This window comes from Zingiber officinale, chromosome 2B (assembly GCF_018446385.1).
Source record: "Zingiber officinale cultivar Zhangliang chromosome 2B, Zo_v1.1, whole genome shotgun sequence".
NCBI lineage: Eukaryota > Viridiplantae > Streptophyta > Magnoliopsida > Zingiberales > Zingiberaceae > Zingiber > Zingiber officinale.
Window position 1 is genome coordinate 18108222 of NC_055989.1, and position 20717 is coordinate 18128938.

The 20717-nt window shown below is 43.1% G+C and overlaps 4 protein-coding genes across 4 annotated transcripts; 2 read left to right on the forward strand and 2 right to left on the reverse strand.

Annotated features, from left to right (window-relative positions):
• Positions 1-961: 961 nt before the first annotated feature.
• Positions 962-1801, reverse strand: LOC122048180 (probable CCR4-associated factor 1 homolog 11). Its single transcript, XM_042609776.1, has one exon. It carries the CDS (start codon positions 1799-1801, stop codon positions 962-964), a length of 840 nt encoding a protein of 279 aa, XP_042465710.1.
• A 744-nt stretch (positions 1802-2545) lies between these two features.
• LOC122048181 (probable CCR4-associated factor 1 homolog 11) lies at positions 2546-3370 on the forward strand. The gene has a single exon (XM_042609777.1). The coding sequence runs from the start codon at positions 2546-2548 to the stop codon at positions 3368-3370; it is 825 nt and encodes a 274-aa protein (XP_042465711.1).
• Positions 3371-4724: 1354 nt separating this feature from the next.
• On the reverse strand, positions 4725-5304 carry LOC122048183 (THO complex subunit 4A-like). The gene is made up of 3 exons (XM_042609779.1): positions 5149-5304; positions 4917-5066; positions 4725-4832 (listed from the first exon to the last, which is right to left on the reverse strand). Exons 1-3 carry the CDS (start codon positions 5302-5304, stop codon positions 4725-4727), a joined length of 414 nt encoding a protein of 137 aa, XP_042465713.1.
• A 12797-nt stretch (positions 5305-18101) lies between these two features.
• On the forward strand, positions 18102-18900 carry LOC122049020 (protein G1-like7). Its single transcript, XM_042610521.1, has one exon. The coding sequence runs from the start codon at positions 18200-18202 to the stop codon at positions 18800-18802; it is 603 nt and encodes a 200-aa protein (XP_042466455.1). The 5' UTR covers positions 18102-18199; the 3' UTR covers positions 18803-18900.
• Positions 18901-20717: the final 1817 nt, after the last annotated feature.

Genomic DNA, 20717 nt, shown 5'->3' on the forward strand with positions numbered 1-20717 from the left:
AGTTTGCAGGAAAGTCCTAAGTGTACTTAGGCAAAAGTCTTAGCTGCGGTTAGGCAGGTGGAAAACCCTAGGGGGTGGTAACCCTAGGTCCTAGGGGTGGTAACCCTAGGTCCTAGGGGTGGTAACCCTAGGTGAAGAAAAGTCCTAGCTATGGTTAAGTAAAGAGAAAAACCTTAGGGGGCGGTAATCCTAGGTCCTAGGGGGTGATAACTCTAGGTGGAAAGGCTTGGCGGGTCGATGTCTTCGCGTAAAAGTCCTAGAGTCAGAAACTCTAGGTGAAGATTCCGGTGTCGCGGATCGGGTGAAAAGTCTGGGTGGGTCGTGGAGCGGGCGTCCAGTGGAAAGACTTGAAGACTCGGGCGCTGAGCAAAGGCCCAGTCGATCTGGATGATCGAACTGCAATAGGTATACTCTCCTAAAAGGAGTGGGTGAGGATGCGTTCCTCGCTGAGGGAACAGTAGGCGTCAGTTCGATCTAGGATTTCCGATCGAAAATCTAAAGTCAAAATCAGACAGTTCGAAGACTGTCAAATACTTTTGTTATCATATTTATTATGTGCTAAATTTATTTTGTAAGATATTTTATTATTTTATGGACGAACGTATCTTACAGGATGAACTTATTTTTAAATTTTTATACTGGAAAATTTATAAGCCATCGTTAATATATTTTCCATTGAATAGATTCTTTGAATATTTTAAATTATTGTATTTATTGGCCCTCTTTATGTATCAGCATACCTTTCAACTTTAAGAAAACACACTTGGCTAGGCATTTGCAAATTGTTAATTTACAATTATAGATATTAAACTAAAATGTTCAATAACAGAATAATAAAATCAATTGTAGATATTAAACTAAAACAGATCATTTGTAGAATTATGCTTTCCCAATCATAAAATCAATTTCTACATTCCAGAACGTATTTGCCCCGCACTGACAGAATCCTAATAGCAAACAACTAAAAACTACTCTGAAGAATGACAACACAGGAACCGTGAAAAGAACATTGAAGTGGAACCGGCTGGAACCATCTGACGCGTGGCGTCGCCTGCTGCAGCAGAGGAACAGGGCCATGGCCGCCGCCGCCGCCAAAGCATTGAGACAGGAAAGCCCAAGGTAGGCGCGTCATCGGCGGCGGAATCATGAACATCCCAGGTGGCAAAGTCCATGGGCGTCGGCGAAGAGGAGGACCAGAAGAAGAAGCTCTCTTGCTTTCATGGCAAACACTCTCCAATCCATAGAGAATCATGGAGTCCCGATCGCCCATGACTGCCCACCTCTTATGCATCTCGCGGAAGGACAGTCCAATAATCAAGCTGTCGAATCCCGCCTGATGTGCCACGCCGTCGGCCTTCACGTTCAGCATACTCGCGAGCTTCTTAAGGCTAACCTCTCCGCCGCGGAGACCGGCGCAGAACCGCGCCATGTACTTGACGTCGTAGAGTCTTCCGTTAAAGATGCCACTCGCCGCCATTATAAACTCTCCTGATGTCTCCGGCAGAGGCCTTCCGCCGGCGAGCAACTTCATCAAATAGCCCACATCGTACGAGCCGTGGAACGTGACGAACGCGCCGCCGTGGTGATCGAACAGTTTCTCCCGTAGCAGAGCGGCGTAGCGAACGGAAGAAATACCCTCGCGCCGGTTTCTTTGGACGTCGATACCGCTGTTCTTCAGCAGGTCGATGGACGCCGGCGAGCAGGGGTCGACGTCGGGGTCGAAGTCCGAGAAATTGATCTGCCATGCCATTCCGGGGTGGTTGCCGGCGTCGTCGAAAAGGGCGATCCCTAGCTGGATCATGCAGAGGTTGTCGACATGTTCTTGAGGTCGCGGTATCTGCGCTCCTCGGCGGCGTGGCGAGGCGTGGAGTGGAGGAAGCCGGAGAACTCGGTGTCCATGGCGACGATCGGGAAGCAGCGGCGAAGAACAGCGATCGACTCCAACTGCTCCAGTAAATTTGCTTCCCACACGTCGATGATCTCCATTGCTGCAAGTGATCGCTCTCTCTGCTCCAGTAAATTTGCTTCCTCTGTGATTCTGTGTTGAAGTAGTTTATAATTTATACAGATTGATTTACTAATTAGTTAAGTAAAATTAGGAAATTCCGAATTATATTAGGAAAATTGTTAGAAGTAGTTATAATTTATACAGATTGATTTACTAATTAGTTAAGTCAAATTAGGAAAAATATAATTCAGAATATAATTCGGAATTAACAATTTTCCTAATATAATTAGTAATTTCCTAATTTGACTTAACTAATTAGTAAATCAATCTGTATAAATTATAACGACACAGAATCACAGAGGAACAGAGAGCAGAGAGCAGAGCAGAGAGCAGAGAGGGATCGCTTGCAGCAATGGAGATCATCGACGTGTGGGAAGCAAATTTACTGGAGCAGTTGGAGTCGATCGCTGTTCTTCGCCGCTGCTTCCCGATCGTCGCCATGGACACCGAGTTCTCCGGCTTCCTCCACTCCACGCCTCGCCACGCCGCCGAGGAGCGCAGATACCGCGACCTCAAGAACATGTCGACAACCTCTGCATGATCCAGCTAGGGATCGCCCTTTTCGACGACGCCGGCAACCACCCCGGAATGGCATGGCAGATCAATTTCTCGGACTTCGACCCCGACGTCGACCCCTGCTCGCCGGCGTCCATCGACCTGCTGAAGAACAGCGGTATCGACGTCCAAAGAAACCGGCGCGAGGGTATTTCTTCCGTTCGCTACGCCGCTCTGCTACGGGAGAAACTGTTCGATCACCACGGCGGCGCGTTCGTCACGTTCCACGGCTCGTACGATGTGGGCTATTTGATGAAGTTGCTCGCCGGCGGAAGGCCTCTGCCGGAGACATCAGGAGAGTTTATAATGGCGGCGAGTGGCATCTTTAACGGAAGACTCTACGACGTCAAGTACATGGCGCGGTTCTGCCCGGGGCTACTCGGCGGAGAGGTTGGCTTGATGAAGCTCGCGAGTATGCTGAACGTGGAGGCCGTTGGCGTGGCACATCAGGCGGGATTTGACAGTTTGGTCACCGGACTGACCTTCCAGGAGATGCATAAGAGGTGGGCAGTCATGGACGGTCGAGACTCCATGATTCTGTATGGCTTGGAGAATGTTTGCCGTGAAATCAAGAGCGCTTCTTCGCTCGGTCCTCTTCGGCGCCCATGGACTTTACCAGCTGGGCGCTTCTTGATTGCGCCTCCGATGGTGCGCCCACCTTTGGCTTTCCCGTCTCCATACTTTGGCGGCGGCGGTGCCGGCCATGGCCCTGTTCATCTGTTGCCGCCGGCTACACCGCTTATCGGACGGTTCGCGCCGATTCCGCTTCAACACTCTTTTCCTCGTCCCTGTGTTGTTATTCCGTAGACTGTAGATCATGTCGGTTCGGCAGAGTAGAAATTGATTTTTATGATTTGGAAAGTTGAATTGATTTTATTTCCTAACTCATGTTGGTGTTTTTGTTATTAATTTTTTTGTTACAAGGCAAATGAGTGATAATTAAAAGAAACTAAAAAAAAAATCAGTTTACAAGCTTCAGGAAAAAAATAAAAATAAATGAGGATGATGATGATGTATTTAAATGAAAAATACATTAGAAAGCATTACGATTGCTAATTAAATAATTGGACACTGTTAAATAGAAAATTATTTTTATAATCAATTCATTGCACTCATTGTACATTGTTGGCAAGCTTAGGACTCGGCCAATGCAAAGTCATGTTGATCAAATTTGAGATTGAGTTCAAGTCAAGTCGCCAGACTTTAAAGTGGGTGACTTAACTACAATTCAACTTGAATCAAGTTTGATGGGGATCTTAGCTAGTAGGACAGGTGAGTGGGAGGCTTCCAACTCGTTTGATTGCTGCACGACTGTGTGCAGAATATGAGCGGCGTTTTTATTTTTATTTTTATTTTATTAAAAAAATAATTAAAATATTTATTTTTACTCATTACCAATAGGATTTAGATTTTCTAATTAGATTAGAGTATTCAAGTTAAAAAATTTTAAAATTTCACCTCTAATATTATTTCTCAATTAAATTATAATGTGAAATTAACAGAAAAAATTAAAAAAAATATTTATGGAATGTAATAATGTGTTTATGGAGTATAATAATATATTTAGCATTTATATTAAAAAAAATTAAGATTTTATTTGTAAGGTTTAGATTTTTCAATTGAATTATAGTGTTTAGTTAAAAGAAAAAATAAAAAAATTTAATATTTATGAGGTATAGTAATATATTTACGAAGTGTAATAATTATTTAAGATTTATATTAGAGAAAATATTAATTTTAAAAAATAATAATAAGAAAAACAAAAAAGAAAAAGATGTGGATATCCTGCACAGTAACACACCATACGACACAAATAATAATAATAATAATAATAATTATTATTATTATTATATATAATCCACCTCTAACCTGTCACAAGATAGAAAAGAAAAAATTAAATATAAGCACTTAGAGTGTGTTTGGTTCAAGTCATCATTTATAACTTTAGTTATGTGATTACCAGGTAATCACATAACCAAGATTATGGGGAATTCAACATAACTTATTAGGTGTTTGGTTCAACTGAGATTATGCAATTACTTAGTTTTACATTTACTAATTTACCCTTTAATTTTTTGAATTAATTTAATTAAATGAAAACCTTTTTATCTCTTCTCTCTCGTGACTTCTCTTCTTCCCTGCCGTTGTTTCCGAACTCCAATCACGAGAGTGATGCCATGGAAGTTCTAAATGTTGCATGCCTCACTCCATTAGCCTCGCTCCACAAGGCTGCTTCCTCTTCCTCCTTAGGCTCAAGATAGCCAAAAAACTAATACTTTGCACAAAATCAACAGATGCAAAATTTCCAGGCGAAGCCGCTACAAATTGAATGCTAAAAAGTGAAAAAGAGCACCTTAATGTCCTCGTTCGACACTCCGAATTCTAAATTCGAGATATACAGCTTGGTGCCGGTATCTATGGAGGAAGCCCTCGTCGTCGGAGCAGGAAAACCGCCTGCTTGCGTCGTCGAGTACATGTCGTGCTGCCACACCGAGTTGGGAGCCTGGGATCGCAGATCAAATCAGATCGGGTGATCGGGAGGAAGCCCGGATCCGGCAGCCGCAGGAAATCCCCAAAGCACGTACCTTCCCGGAGGAGTAAGGGGCGGATCGGTTAGCCGTTCGGTTGGGCACGCGACGGGAAGGCCCGCCGGCGTCACGACCCCGCCCGCGTCCGCCGCCGGCAGTCTTCTTGCTTGATTTGATTATGTCATCGAGGGACATGTTGAGGGCGCCCGACATCTGCGATGCAGATCTGAGAAGAGGAATCGAGCGACAAAGAGAAGGGACACGAATAGGGTTCTCGCGGAAAGGGGCGGTCAAGGTTTGTGGTGGGTGGGTAGTTTTGGAAAAAATAATATGATAACCCCGGAATCGTAGAAAACCTTAGGCTTTCAAGGTTTTCTGATTCCTGGTTATATTCCCAAATTGCTGACGTGGCAGGAATTACTCATTACCAGGAATCACTCATTCCCCCGAGCGGGTTAGCATGTCGTTCTCCTAGAAAATATTGGAGGACAAGTTGTTGAGCCATTTTCGATCTTTGACGATCGGAGAATGTGGAGAAGCGATTGACCCAAAAACCATCTTCTCAAATTTAAAAATGCAATCATCCTCCACCGATATACAGATGGAGTTAAGTGTCAAGTGTTCCTCACTACATTCTCTAGCTCAGGGCAGAGATGGTTCAATCGGCTCCCAGCCGAGTCCATTTGTTATTTCAAGGATTTTTACAATGCATTCCTCTATCACTTCATCAGCAGCCGACGATATCACAAGACCACTTTGAGCTTATTTTCCCTCAAACAGGGGCCCAAGGAGGCATTGAGGGCATACATTAAAAAGTTCAATTAAGTGGCTATGGACGTTCTCTCGACCACTCTAGAAATCTTAGTGAGTGTCTTCTTCCAAGGATTCATTGATGGTGATTTCTTTTGATCTCTCATCAAGAAGTGCCAAAGGGACTTCGATCACCTACTCAAATGAGCAACCAAGTACATCAATGTGGAAGAAACTTAGTCTGCTTGGAAAAAAGAAGTGGTGACGTTGGTTCCTATTTATGCCCCTAAGCATAGAGGCCCTCCCTCTCCTATGCCGCCTCACGAACCCTGATCGAATCATCTGTCACATCACCAAGAGCGGATGCCAAACATCAAGTAGCATGTAGAAGCTGATCGAACAAGATTCCTCGAGCCCCACCAATGGACTCTGATGTTTTTCACCTTCCATCGATCGGAGACTCATAATATTAAAGATTGTTATCAATATAACTAAGAGATCCACCGAGCGACCAACAAAGGGTTTCACCAGCGTTCACCTTCTCCCCACTATCAATGTCATTGTCGACCAAACAGACCCTAAGGCGAAGCCTTGAGAGGGCCATTCGGAATCAATAGCGACCTCAACAAAGAAATAACCAAGCCCTAGGCCAAGCACCCACTGAGCCACCATGTCAACCTACCCGAGAAGAAGAAAATCGTGGCAACACCACCTGGGGCGACATTGACATGATACTAGGTGACCCAATTGATAGTGACTCCAATCGGGCCAAGAAGTCACATGCTCGCCGACTGGAGATTTATGCAGTCGAGAACAAGCACAGGGGTCCGAAATCGACTTTGGGCCCAAGGACTTAGAAGGAGTTGAAATACCTCATGATGATGTTATGATCATCAAGGCTATTATAACTAATTATAACATACATCATACTTTTATTGACACAGGGAGCTCTGTCAACATAATCTTCAATAGATAAAAGCGAGCTCTAGCCAATGATCATGACATTGTATGGATTCAGCAGGAACGAGGTATAGCTAATCGGACAAATCTGATTGACTATCTCTTTGGGAGAAGAGCCCTTGATGAGGACTCACTGGCTAACCTTTATTGTGGTGGATACACCTTCAGCTTATAATGTATTTTGGGTTGACCGACTTTAAATGAGTTCTGAGCTATTGTCTCTATATTTTATTTGAAGATCAAATTCTCGGTCGATGACTCGATTCGCGAGGTAAAAGGAGACTAACTGGTAGCATATAAGTGCTACATAGATGTAGTGAAAACTGAAGCATGTGTCGCTCAGAAGACTCAGTGAGTTAAAGTTAATGTCATCCAAGAAGCTCTCCCGAGTCTGGTTTATGAAGAAAAAGAGGAAGTGCAAATTCATCCCAGACGACCAAAGGCCACCACTCAAGTAGCGACCGATCTGAGTCCTGAACATAAAGCTGAGTTGATCATGTGCTTAACACGTCATAATAATGTCTTCACCTGGGCTCCTCAAAAACTCACGGGTATATCATCGACAATCATGGAACATGCGCTCCATGTCCTCCCGAATGCTCGGCCAGTCAAACAGAGGAAGCAGGATTTTGGAACTAAGTAGAACCAAATCATCCAAGCGGAGGTGGATAAACTACTCAAAGCTGGGCACATCCATGAAGTACAATTCCTAAGTTGGTTAGTAAATGTGGTGCTGGTATCTAAGTCTGGGAATAAATGACAAGTCTACATAGATTTCAGGGATCTAAATAAGGTATGACTAAATGATTATTAGCCCTGCTACGCATCGATCAGGTGGTAGACTCAATTATCGGTTACAAGTTGATATGCATGCTGAATGCATATTAGGGATACCACTAGGTCCTTTTGGCCAAAGAAGACCAAGAAAAGGTTAACTTCATCACTGCCAAAGTAACTTATTACTATAATGTTATGCCGTTCAGACTAAAGAATGCAGGCACAACATATCAGCGACTTATGAACAAAGTATTTCAAAAGTAAATCGGTAGAAACATGGAGGTGTATGTGGATAATATCCTAATTAAATTTCTCTGAGCGGTTAATTTATGTTCAGACATAGAGGAGACGTGTCGAACCGTAAGACAATACGGACTCAAGCTTAACCCCAACAAGTGCTTGTTCAGGGCCAAGAGCAGACGCTTCCTCAGCTACATCATGATAGAGCGGGAAATTGAATCCAACCCCAACAAGGTACAAGCACTCCGAGATATGACCCCATCATGCAATCTAAAGGAAGTAAAACGCCTAACCGGACATATCACAGCTTTATCTCAATTCATCTCAAAGTCGTCCAATTGGAGTCTATCATTCTTCAAAATACTTCGCTAACCCACCAAATTCCATTGGAATGTCGAGTGTGATAAGGTGCTAGAGGAGCTCAAAGATTATTTGCTCGCTTTACCTGTACTTATAATGACCATAGTTGGTGAGCTACTCTAGATATACTTGCCCGCCACTGAAAGCATCGTTGGATCAGTGTTTGTGAGGCAGGATGGTAAAGAGCAACAACTTGTATATTTTTAAGTCATTTATTAAAAGATGTCAAGTGCCGCTATACCACACTCGAGAAGTTAGCATATGGACTAGTCTTAGTCACTCAAAGGTTGTGCCCTTATTTTCTACCACACTCAATCATTGTATTAACCAATAGTAATTTGGGGTGAGTGCTCATTAATCTGAAAGCTTCATAAAAATTGATCAAGTGGGCAAAGAAACTCAACGAGTATGATATATAGTATCAACCCCGAGTGGCCATCAAGGCTCAAGCTTTAACCTATTTGATAACTGAGATACAAAGTCTTGGGCCAAAAGAAACTTGAAAAAATTATATGGATAGGTTGTTCACTCGACAAGGCAGTAGAGTCATGATTCTATTGATATCACCATACAAAAATAGAATGCAATTGTCCGTTCAGTTAGAATATCAGGCTACCAACAAGAAGCGGAATATGAAACATTAATAACTGGTCCGCAGGCAGCAAAATATATAAGGGCTTCTCGAGTCTTGATCTACTTAGATCCTCAGTTGGCGGCTTAGCAGCTATCAGACAATTTTAAAATTAACAATAAATGACTAAGTTTATGTGTGGAGGCATTTGAGAAGTTAAAGGTAAAATTTCAAGAGGTGATATTATAAAAAATCCCCTGAGCAGAAAACCAGAGGGGAGATGAGTTAGCAAAGTTGGCTAATTCTTTAGTGCCTTAGACTCTAGATAATCCTGTGGAGAACACACAACAAATAACTCATATCGAGAGACAGACCAAGCTAGAATTACAGAGTGATTGTAGAGCACTGTTAATCTTATTTCTATAGTAAGGAATTTTACTAGTCGACCGGGAGAAAGCACGTATGATCAAGAAATGAGCCGATCGGTTCACACTGGTAGGAGATCATATAAGAGAGCTTTTTCTTGTTCTTTGCTCAAGTGTATTGGATTGGATGATATACAATATATTCTCCAAGAGGTACATCGAGGTTTATGTGGAAATCACTCGGGAGGTCGGTCACTTGCTCGGGAGATTCTGCTAGTCAAGTATTTTTGACCCATTCTGTAGCCGAAATCGGCTAAGCTAATAGCAACTTGTTTATCATACCAAAAATACCAGAACATTCTGTACTACTCCACAGAACTATTGAAGACCTCAACTGTATCCTGCCCGTTCGACCAGTAGGGTTTGGATATTGTCGGGCTCTTTCCAATGGCGTCTGGTCAGAGAAAATTTCTCCTAGTTGATGTGGATTATTTTTGTAAATGGATAGAAGCCGAGGCGTTAACAAAGATAACCAAGCAGTTTGTCATCAGTTTCTTGTGGTAGAACATTATGTACCGATTCGGTATCCCTTATAAGCTTGTCTTAGACAACGGAAGACAGTTCCAAGGGAAAAAGATCTAAGAATTGTGTTTAAGTTATGACATTTTGCAAGTGTTTACCTCCATAACTTATCCTTAGAACACGGTCAAACGAAAGTCACCAATAGAAAAATCATCAGAAGACTCATAACTAGGCTCGATCATGTTGAAAAAAATTAGGTTGATGAATTACCTAGTGTGTTGTGGGCTTACTGTACTACGCCACAAGAGGCCAAGGGTGTAAACTCCTTTTCTCCTAGTTTATGGTGGAGAAATAGGTATACCAGTGGAAGTTGGCATGAAGTCCAATTGAAGGCAATTATACGACGAAGATAATTTTGGTCGGTGTCTCATGGAGCTTGATCTGGTAGAAAAAAATCAGAGATAAAGCAGTCATTCAGCTGATGGCATATCATTAGAGGATGAAGCAAAATTACAATCGAAGGGTCATTCTAATATTTTTTTTTTCAGGAAGGCAATTTGGTTTGAAAGCGGGTCAAGCCGATCGGTGATGTTAGTAAGTTGGAGCCATAATGGGGTGGGTCGTACAGGGTGGTGCAAAAGCTTACCTCAGGTTCCTATTATCTCCAAGATGCTGAAGGAAAAAAAATCTGGATCGGCCATGGAGTGCAAATCATTTGCAACTCTATCGAGCTTGAGAGTATGTCTGTAATAAATTATACATCTTGTTGAAAATTCATGCTTAATGAATGTAGACAAACTTAATTCAAGAAATCGAAGTTCTAGACTCTTGCACTGATCGACTGAGTTATAAATGAGCATGCTCTCACAACTAAGTCCTAGACTCTCCCGTCGATCATCAAGTTATAAGTGAACATGCTCTCATGACCAAGTACCAAACTCTCAGACTGTTCGACTGGGTTATAAGTGAGATTACTCTCACAACTAAGTCCCAAACTCTTATATCGTTTAGCCGAGTTATAAGTGAGCTTGCTCTAATGACCAAGTCCCAGACTCTCATGTCGTTCGGCTGAGTTATAAGTAAACTTGCTCTCACGACCAAGTCCCAGACTCTTGATCCGATCCACTGAATTATAAGTGAGCTTACTCTCATGATTGAGCGCCAGACTCTTAAGCCAATCGACTGAGTTATAAGTGAGCTTGCTCTCATGACCAAGTCCTAGACTCTTGAGCCGATCGGTCGAATTATAAGTATGCTTGCTCACATGCCTAAGTCTCAAATGCTACTGCCTCTACATCAAGTTGTAGGTGATTTTTCCAATTTTCTCCAACTATCTGATCATGTGTTTAAAACTTTTCAAAATGACAGATTGATACTCATATTAGTGGGGTGGTTGTTCAATCACTGTTCGTGTAAATTCAAACAAGTAAAGTGACGCTACTCCAAGGAAAAGAGGAGGCATGGTAAAATGCTAAGGGAAAAAGCATCTAAGGCATGAAGAAAAAGGAAAAATATATACAACAACATGGCATAAGTTCTTAAAGTCTTTTACAGAATCAAGAAACTTTTAAGGAAAAGTCTTTTCAAAGTATATCAGGCAAAATTAGGGAAGACATACGCTGGGATGTTATCCAAAATCTTTTGGTTGCGTATAAAGTTCCAAAGGATGTCTACTGTTAGATAGCCGCCCTCCCTCAGTTACTTGATGCCCCCTTATGCTCCGTAGCTAAACATTTTAGAAGTCTGATCGTCAAGTATTTGATTAAAATCTACTGAGCGGAGATATTCTACTCTAAATGTTGATAGCCGCTTGGGCTCCCCCACCTTGTAGCTTGTCATCTCCGCATTTGAAGCTTCTAGCTCGACCTTTAGGGCCTCGAGCTCAGCATCCTTGGAGATGAGTTCTTGTTGATTTTCTTCAAGCTGAAGTCCTTGACTGCAATTTCAGCTATTTTGCTAGCTTGCTCGAACAAAAGAGTAACCTTTGCTTCTTCAAGTTTCTGAGCAAGGCCTCGGGCTTCCTTATTTTTCATGTCTAGGTCTTCTATGGCTCTGATTTTTCGAGCATTCTCTAATCGGAGGAGAGCATTGGAAGTGTGTAGCTATTTCTTGAGTCTCTCAATCTCGATTTCCTAGTCATGGCCTTTATCCTATTTTACTATAAGAGCCTGCTCAACTCTTAATAGTAGCTCCGATTGGTTCTCCAGCTCACTCTTCAGTTGAGCTACTTCTATTTTGAGTCAACCGACTAGGCCTTGAGAGGTGCTTGATCCCCCAGTAGAGTTCTTCAGAAGCTTGTTTTCTTGGCTTAGCCTCATCATTTTTTGGCAAATGGATAAGCTATTCACCCAAAACTGATGAGGTAAAGAAAATTTTAAGGACATTTAAGAAAAATGAATATGTATAATGAAGAATGCTTACTATTGTAACGTCTTGTGAAAACTGATCAGCTAGCTCCTCCGGCGAGCTCTCAACCATGCATGCATGGGCGTCAACCCAAGTCCGAGCTAATTTGCCTTGGATCTTGATAGTATTCTTGGGGGCAAGTGGCTCTGAAGGACTGATGGAGAGCCATTCTTGCAAAGACAACCTTAAGGTTGTGATGATTTTCTTAGGCTTAGGCTGCCCGCTTGGTCCCTTTGTGGCGGACTTCCTTGAACTTGGACTTGGGGGCAGAGGATATCTTGGAGCAGGGTTGCGATGATTCGGTCGGAGGGGGCTGCAAAAAGGAAACTCCCGACTGGCAACTCAGAAAGTGAAGTGTCCGTTTGGATGAAGCTGGAGTAGTCCAGTCGGCACCGACTTCGTGAAGAATAGAGGTGGGGCTCTCTCCCCGCTCGGATTGTGGACGTAGGGTCGACACTTCAGTGGAGGTTTGCTATATGGGTGTGGCCGATCAACACCTTTTATGTCATTGGTGGAAGATCATAGGCTCTTCAGAATTTGTGGACTCGGAGGGAACGTAACTACCACAAGTAGCAAAGACAATCGAGGAGGTGGCATCTCCTCGGTGTTCGTGGCTGCGTTACTCCCTTAGACTCGACTAGCATTTTCTTCACCGGTTGCCTCCTTGTTGGGACCGATCAGCAGTAGCACATGACTTTCCATTTCAATCACACCCTTGGTGTCCATCTCTTCATACTGTAATTTAGTGGAGTTTCCGAGACAAGCATTCCACATCGTTTTAACTATAAAATAGAAAAATAAAATAGTCAGACTCGGATGGGGCTCATCCCAAAAATATACAATATACCTTCTAGCAACATCTTATGGATGTGAAATTTTAGATTGAACAGCTGAGCGGAGGTTGTGAGGTAGACTAGCACCTAGCGATACACACCCAACTCAGAAGGAGGTGACAACTTCATTTGTTAGTCGATTGGAAAGGCTATTGGAGGGACAGGTCATATGTAGAAGTAGTGAAATTTCCATCCTTTGTTGGACGAGAGAATATTATCAAAAAAATACAACACCCACTTGGGCTTGGAAGATGAAGATGTCCAACTCAGACTTCTTTGGATAACGAAAGATGTGGGGGTGTAATGGGACTTGGTATAGACAGAACAGTATTATAACCCCGCATAATAACCTGATGGAATTAAGGGATGATTGTTATAAGGGGATATGAAAGTAACTACAAATATTGGTGAAGAAAGGGTGCAGTGGAAAATGAAGGCGAGTGAAAAATTGATATTTGAAGAATGTGAGATAGCAGACCGGGGGAATATTGGGACGATTGTAGCTAGTCGAGATGATGATGTGGTGGTCGGAAGGAATATTGTAAGTGAGGCGCATTTGATCCACCTCTCAGTCGCTAAAATCAGAGACGGTGGTGTGCCAGAGCCATGGACGGCGACAGGGGGAGTGGAGGCCATGAAAATAGAAGAAAGTTGAACAAAGGAGGGGAAGAAAAGGAACTTGTGATGAAAATGAAGGATTAAAAGAATCGCCGATGATAGTAAAAGTGGAGGAAGGAGAAGGAATAATATGAACATAAATGCAAAGATGATAAGGGTTGTGCTGAATTATAAACCTTAAAAATCCTAAGTATGACCTTTGAGAGCAGTTCAATTGTGGGGATGGAGGAGAGAGGTTTAATTTAGACCATTGAATTTGAACTATCGGTAGTCACATCGGATCTCAACAGTCATTTGTCACTTCAGATATTCCATTTTTATAGGTGGACAACATGTGGCAACAAGATACAGTATCAGGATGAGAGGTAATAAGTATGCTTATGATAAAAAAAAGTGTGCTCATCATGTTGAGTATTAATGATAAGTGGTGTGCCCTATTTTCTGTTGGGGTTGCAAGGTTGCAAACATAGTCCCATATTGGAAACACATGGGAAAGATCATGAGTTTATAAGAGAAAAGATATCTCCATTGGCGTGAGGCCTTTTGGGTAGAGCCCAAGAGCAAAACCATGAGGGCTTAGGCCCAAAGTGGACAATATCATGCGATTGTGGAGATATCTAAATTCTTTTCGATCCTACAAGTGGTATCAGAGCCTGGATTGCCAGAAGGTTTAACCACCGACTGTGCACAAGAGCTATTGTCTAATTGAGCCATGTGGGTACAATATTGACCTCGAACAAAGAAAGTGGGGGCTCCTATATTCGGATCAAGAGGATCAGACACCAGGCATAACTTCTCAAATTACACTTTTTCAAAATTAAAGCCACAGATATAAGTATCAGTATAAAATGAATAAATGCATAGAAAATTTTTTTTCATGCTATCAATTTTTTTAAAAAAAATTTTCTTGCATAAATTTTTCGGCTTAGAAAGTGTTTAATTATTGATGACGAATACTTGAAATTTTTTTCTTGACTTAGAAATTTGTCTTGACTTAGAAATATTTCCCTGAAAATTATTGAAATATATTTTCAAATTTTTTTTAACCCTTAGATTTTAGTTGTTCCCCATTTTTATTGTGATCAAAGGGGGAGAAGAGAAAGTATAAGTCTAGGGGGAGGTAGAGAAAATTGAAATTTAATTCTGTTAAAATTTAATTTTATCTATCATGTTGCATGTTATTGCAATAAACTGTTTAATTTCATATCTATTTTTGTCCCTAGCTTAACTTGGGTTGATCACACCAAAAAGGGGGAGATTGTTGGAACCCCAAGGTTGTTTTGGTGTGATCAACAAGTCAAGTTAGGTCCTGCGTTGTATTTAACCTTGTGTTTAAGTGTGCAGGAGCTTAGGAGCACAGGTACTCGAGCGGAAGACGCAGCTAGCGAGAAGGACGGCACGCTATGCGTCCGAGGGACGAGGTGCTGCGGAAGAGTACACCGGTGGACGAGAAGGAAGTGCGCGCGGTGGTTCCGAGGGACGAAAGCCGGAGCGGAAGATTGCTCGGAGAGCAAGAGACGCAGCTAGCGCGAAGGTCGGCACGGGGTGCGACTGAGGGACGAAGACTGCGGATGAATACGCTGGTGGACGAGAAGGAACACGCGGCAATTCCGAGGGACGAGAAGCCGGAGGGAAGCACGCTCGAGAAGACCGGAAGATGGGTTCGGGTGAGCCCTATTCCGGATGTCAGAGATCACCCAAGCAAGCGGAGCCGGAGCAGAAAGACCCGGACCAGAGGCGAGCTGAACCAGAGAAGAGAGCACGGACCAAAAGTCAACTGGGTTGACTTTTGGCTCCGGGGCGCCCGGAGCTGTCCGGGGCGCCCGGAACCATCCGGGGCGCCCGGAAGGGACTTTTTCACAGGATCGAGCTTTGACTCGATCCAACCGTTGGGGGATAAATTTTATCCCCCCCAGGGCGCCCGGAACCCATCCAGGCGCCCCGACCAAGGCTATAAATATAGCCTTGGTCCAGAAGCTTAAACAGAACTCACTGATTGTAAATCCAGTGCTTGCACACTCTCTTTTAGTCTAAGCTTCTGTTTTCTGCACTTCAACGCTGTACGAGGCTTCTCCGCCTGAAGGAGTTTTATTGAGCTTAATCTTCCTTGGATTAACAACCACATCGGTTGTAACCAAGTAAACATCTTGTGCCTCGTATTTACTTTTATGCTTTTAATTTATCTGCTTAACTTAATTATGCAAGTGTTAGCCTAAAGAGTTCGAGGAGGGTTTGTTTTCCTTTTTGTGTTAGCAGGATATCCAACAACCCCCTCCTAGCCGGCCCAACGGTCCTACAAGTGGTATCAGAGCCTGGATTGCCAGAAGGTTTAACCACCGACTGTGCACAAGAGCTATGGTCTAATTGAGCCATGTGGGTACAATATTGACCTCGAACAAAGAAAGTGGGGGCTCCTATGTTCGGATCAAGAGGATCAGACACCAGGCAGGAAGTCCTAGTAGGTCGGGTGGACCGAGGGGCAGGAAGACCTGGTGGGTCGAGGATCGGACGTGAGAAGCCTATGGTCCTTTGTTTGAGGGGGGGGATTGTTGGGGTTGCAAGGTTACAAACATAGTCCCATATTGGAAACACATGGGAAAGATCATGAGTTTATAAGAGAAAAGATATCTCCATTGGCGTGAGGCCTTTTGGGTAGAGCCCAAGAGCAAAACCATGAGGGCTTAGGCCCAAAGTGGACAATATCATGCGATTGTGGAGATATCTAAATTCTTTTCGATCCTACATTTTCAAGTTGCTAGAATGACATCAGCTCGAGCAGAGTGACGGTACAAGGACTGAATGCCCAGTTGGGAAGTAAGGGACACCAAAAGCACCAGCAACTAAGTATAACATCACAAGGAGCTAAAGGACAGAACAATGAGCGAACGTTCGATTGGTGGACAATAGATGCAAACAACACAAGTGTCTAGTCAGTCGGGCCTACAACATCCTTCGACTAGACTTGAAGAGAAGGCTTGTGATACAATGAATGATGTAGAACCCCCAAAGTCAGGTCAAAGTCTAGAGGGCCTACTAATATAACAGTCAAAGTCAAGAAGGGGTCAATGCTCGGGGCCAGCATGGTCGATCATCTCGGCCGAGCAGTCGTTCGATCGGATCCTTGGTCCGGTCGGATCCCAAATCCCTCAATATTAATGAAACACCAAGCCAAGTGAGTATCATTCAGAGTCGAGTCCTCCTCGCTCCTCGAGATAACAAGGTTGATTATTTTGGTCGGGGAGTCTAGCCATCAGACCTATGGTCCGATCAGACAAGCAGGACACTTGGTTCGACCTAACTCTTTGGTACAAGCAGAGAGGCTGAGCGAAAACTGAGTCCCTGATAGCATTCATTAAATTTAATTTGACCGCTCTTGCAAGTGACATTTGAGCGGACTACAGAAGGGACTAGGTCAAGTTGCCAGCTCAATATATTACAGGCCTCTCAACCCAACGACTCAACATTCCTTCTTGTCACTTTGTGTTATGGTTGTCAGAGAATCAAAGGAATATCACTTATGCAAGTTGTACACTAGAAGTTTTTACCCTGCAAAACACGGAGATTGCAGGTTCATTTTGAAAAAGATGTCAGAACATCATTATGGTCCATCCTGTTTTGGCAATGCATCAAGATTCGTGCAGAGAGGAAAATTAACACTATAAAAGGAGGTCTCCACCTACAGACATGAATACACTTACGTTACGAAAATGCTACGCATCTACTGTTGATAACTGTTCACTACCTACTGTTCGATCCGTCACTGACTTAAGCATCGGAGTGTCTGCGCCGAGGACCCTTCCCACGCAGCACAGCTTGGAGTCATTTTTTCCAGCTAGGAGTCTTCGCACAGTCAACATCAGAGCCACTTGTCTAGTGCATCATCAGCTTCCCCGCTTTCAGACAGGATCATAGGGTTTAGGAGTTTAGAGGTTTAGGTTTTAGAATGAGGGTTTAAGGTTATAGGATTCAAGGGGTTAGGTCTATGATTTAAGGTTTAAGGTTTAGAGTTTTAGAGTTTAAGGTTTAAAGTTTAAGATTTTATATTTAAGATTTAGGGTTTAGGGTTTTAAGATTTCAAATTTAGAGTCTTATAGTTTATGGTTTAGAATTTAAGATTTTAGAATTTTTAGTATTTAGGATTTAAGATTTATGGTTTAGGATTTTATGATTTCGATTTAGGTATTAAATCAATTTTATTTAATCAAAAGTATTACAAATAAAACACTTATATATTTAAACAATTATTACTATTTAATTAAAATTTAATCTCACTATAATATTTTAACTATGTTAAATAATTTTGATTAAATTTAATTAAGTTAATAAATAGTTTTTAATATATAAGTTATTTATTTATAATATTTTTGATTAAATTAAATTAAATTAATTTATTTTGATATGACGCAGATGAATCCCATGTGCCGGTGACGGTGGTGTCTGTGTAGATTTTTTTTATTAATTCCAGTGAAATGAATCAACGGCTGATTCACTGAAGCTGAAACTTTGGTCTGTCTCGTCTCCCGTTAAACAATATGCGGGGGCCACCGTCTTGATTAGCCCTTCTAGTCTACGCCTTACCTTTTCGACGTCCCATCTTCTTAACCCACTTTCTGTACCTCTTCTTCCCTTCATTGATTCAATCGCCCTCCCCCTTTCACTCCGCCCGGCCGGCCGCTTCATTTATTCAAGCGACCAGTGGATTTTGCATGGAGCCCGGAGAAGGACCTTCTTCATCCTCTGCCGCCGGCGATCCTCCTCCTCCTCCTCCTCCTCCTCAAGCTCAGCCGCCACCGCAGCAACCTGCAGTACTGAGCCGCTACGAGTCGCAGAAGAGGCGTGACTGGAAGACGTTCCTGCAGTACCTGAAGAACCACAGGCCGCCGCTGGCGCTGGAGCGGTGCAGCGGCGCGCACGTCATCGAGTTTCTCAAGTACCTCGACCAGTTCGGGAAGACGAAGGTGCATATCTCCGGGTGCACCTTCTTCGGCCAGTCCAACCCTCCCTCCTCCTGCGCCTGCCCCCTCCGCCAGGCCTGGGGCTCCCTCGACGCCCTCATCGGCCGCCTCCGAGCCGCCCACGAGGAGGAGAGCGGCGGGAATCAGGAGTCCAACCCCTTAGCCGCCCGCGCCGTCCGAATCTACCTCCGCGAGGTCCGCGACGCCCAGGCCGAGGCCCGCGGCATCCCCTACCAGAAGAAGAAGAAGAAGAAGAAACGCAAGCCGCCCTCTTCTTCCTTCCCGCCGGCTACTCCCACCTCGTCGGCGCCGGACAAATTATCCTCCGATCCCTCCGGCGGCGGTTCGTCCTGATCCGCCTCATAATATTATATCATAATTATATTCTCCTGGTTAATTTCCCCCGGCCACTTTTTTTCGGTTAGTATTATTTACCCAAACAATTAAATCCATCGGATGTCGTCCATCATCATTACGTGGACAATCAAAGAAAGTTAATTAACGCATGAGAAGCAGAATCCAGGAACTGCTAGCTCTCGATCTTAATTCGTGGCATTCTTCAGATACATTCGCAGCAAATTAATTATCTCATTATTAATTACTTACTTCAGTGATTAAATGATCGATGAAGTAGAGGAAAATCGGCCATATGTCGTCCTTCCACTAGATCTGCACAGCCGACAGTTCCAACTGCAGTATTTCTTTCTCTTGTTATCCTCCGCCAGTAATTTCCATTTACAGTTGACTGTTCTCGTCCTGCTCTTAGGACAAAATCCGAAAATCCGAGTTACTGCCACTTTTTGATCGATTAATTAATCGAGTTGACCGAACTTATTTCAGTACATACATGCATACGTATGATGATCATATATTCTGGAGCATAATTGAGCACTGAGAGAGCCTAGTAAATATTATTTTCTTCTGCATAAAATAATGATTGTTATGCGAGGAACAGGTACGCAAATTAAAAATGCAAAATAGAGGGCCGAGTACGGAGCCTCTCCAGATTTTTTTTTTTCTTTCGTTCAATTAATGAAATATATATATATATATATATATATATATATATATATATATATATATATATATTAACTCTATTATAAATAAGATTTTAGTTATATATTGAGAGTTTTAATGTATTTTAATTAGTTTATATTGATTCACATGCTTTGATGATATAAACAAATATATGAGGAGATATTCTCTTTTACGCGTGGGTGCACAGGGGGTGTAAATCCAGGGTCTGGATTGCGCTGAACCAAGTTGACTCGTGTATGAACATGACCTGCGCGCGTCGAATGCAAGACAGGTTGAGGCAAAATTTACCCAGGTGGAACAACAAAAAAAGTTAAATCTCGTCACCTATGGTTCACCCGGTTCACCATTGTATCTTGGGAAACAGACAACCTGAGGAAGTCTCGAAACACAACTGGAGGTGGAGCGAATCTGTTACAAGGAAACTGTGTTTAGCGCAGGCCTCGCTAGCTACACTCATCTAGTCGGCCTCTTTGTCCATATGGGCGCACACCTGATTGGCCTCAGTTTGCTCGCTCGGTCAGTTAGCTTGGCTGCTCACTTACTCATTCGGCAGTTCGGTCACTTGATTTGCGACTCGCTTGACCGCTCGCTTGGACCACTCAGCCTCTCTGCCTTAAGGCCGCCCTGCCTTCCACTGTAAGGCTAACTGCCTGCTCGACCTGTCTACCCGGTTGATCAATCTACTGTTTGCCTGCCCAGCTCTTCAATCTGCTCGAATTCGTAGCTCAGTCTGCACTGAGCAATTAGCAAAAATCAACCCCTGCTAGCAGCCTGAGATTATCTGCTCAAGTCATCTCTACAGATAGGTTGAATTTAAATTTGACAAAGTTACAAATATCACCGGCATATTATTTTTTCCAACAATATCGAAACAGATTTGGTTCTATTGAGATGGCCACAGAATAGAATGTTGAGGTGTAACATACTCAACACATAAAGGTCATCTCTGCTCCGATTGGAAATGTATCAATCAATCACGATGAAAAGCCAAAGAAGTTCAGTGGACTAAACTTCAAGAGGTGGCAGCAGAAAATGCTCTTCTACTTGACTACGCTCAATCTGGCTCGGTTCTTGACTGAAAACCCTCCCAAGTGTGCTGGGGATGCTGATGCGCAGACCATCAGTGCAGTGTAAGCATGGACTCATTCTGAGTTCCTTTGCCGAAACTACATCCTCAACTGCTTTGCCAACTCGGTGTACGCTGTGTATAGCATGAAGAGAATGACTAAGG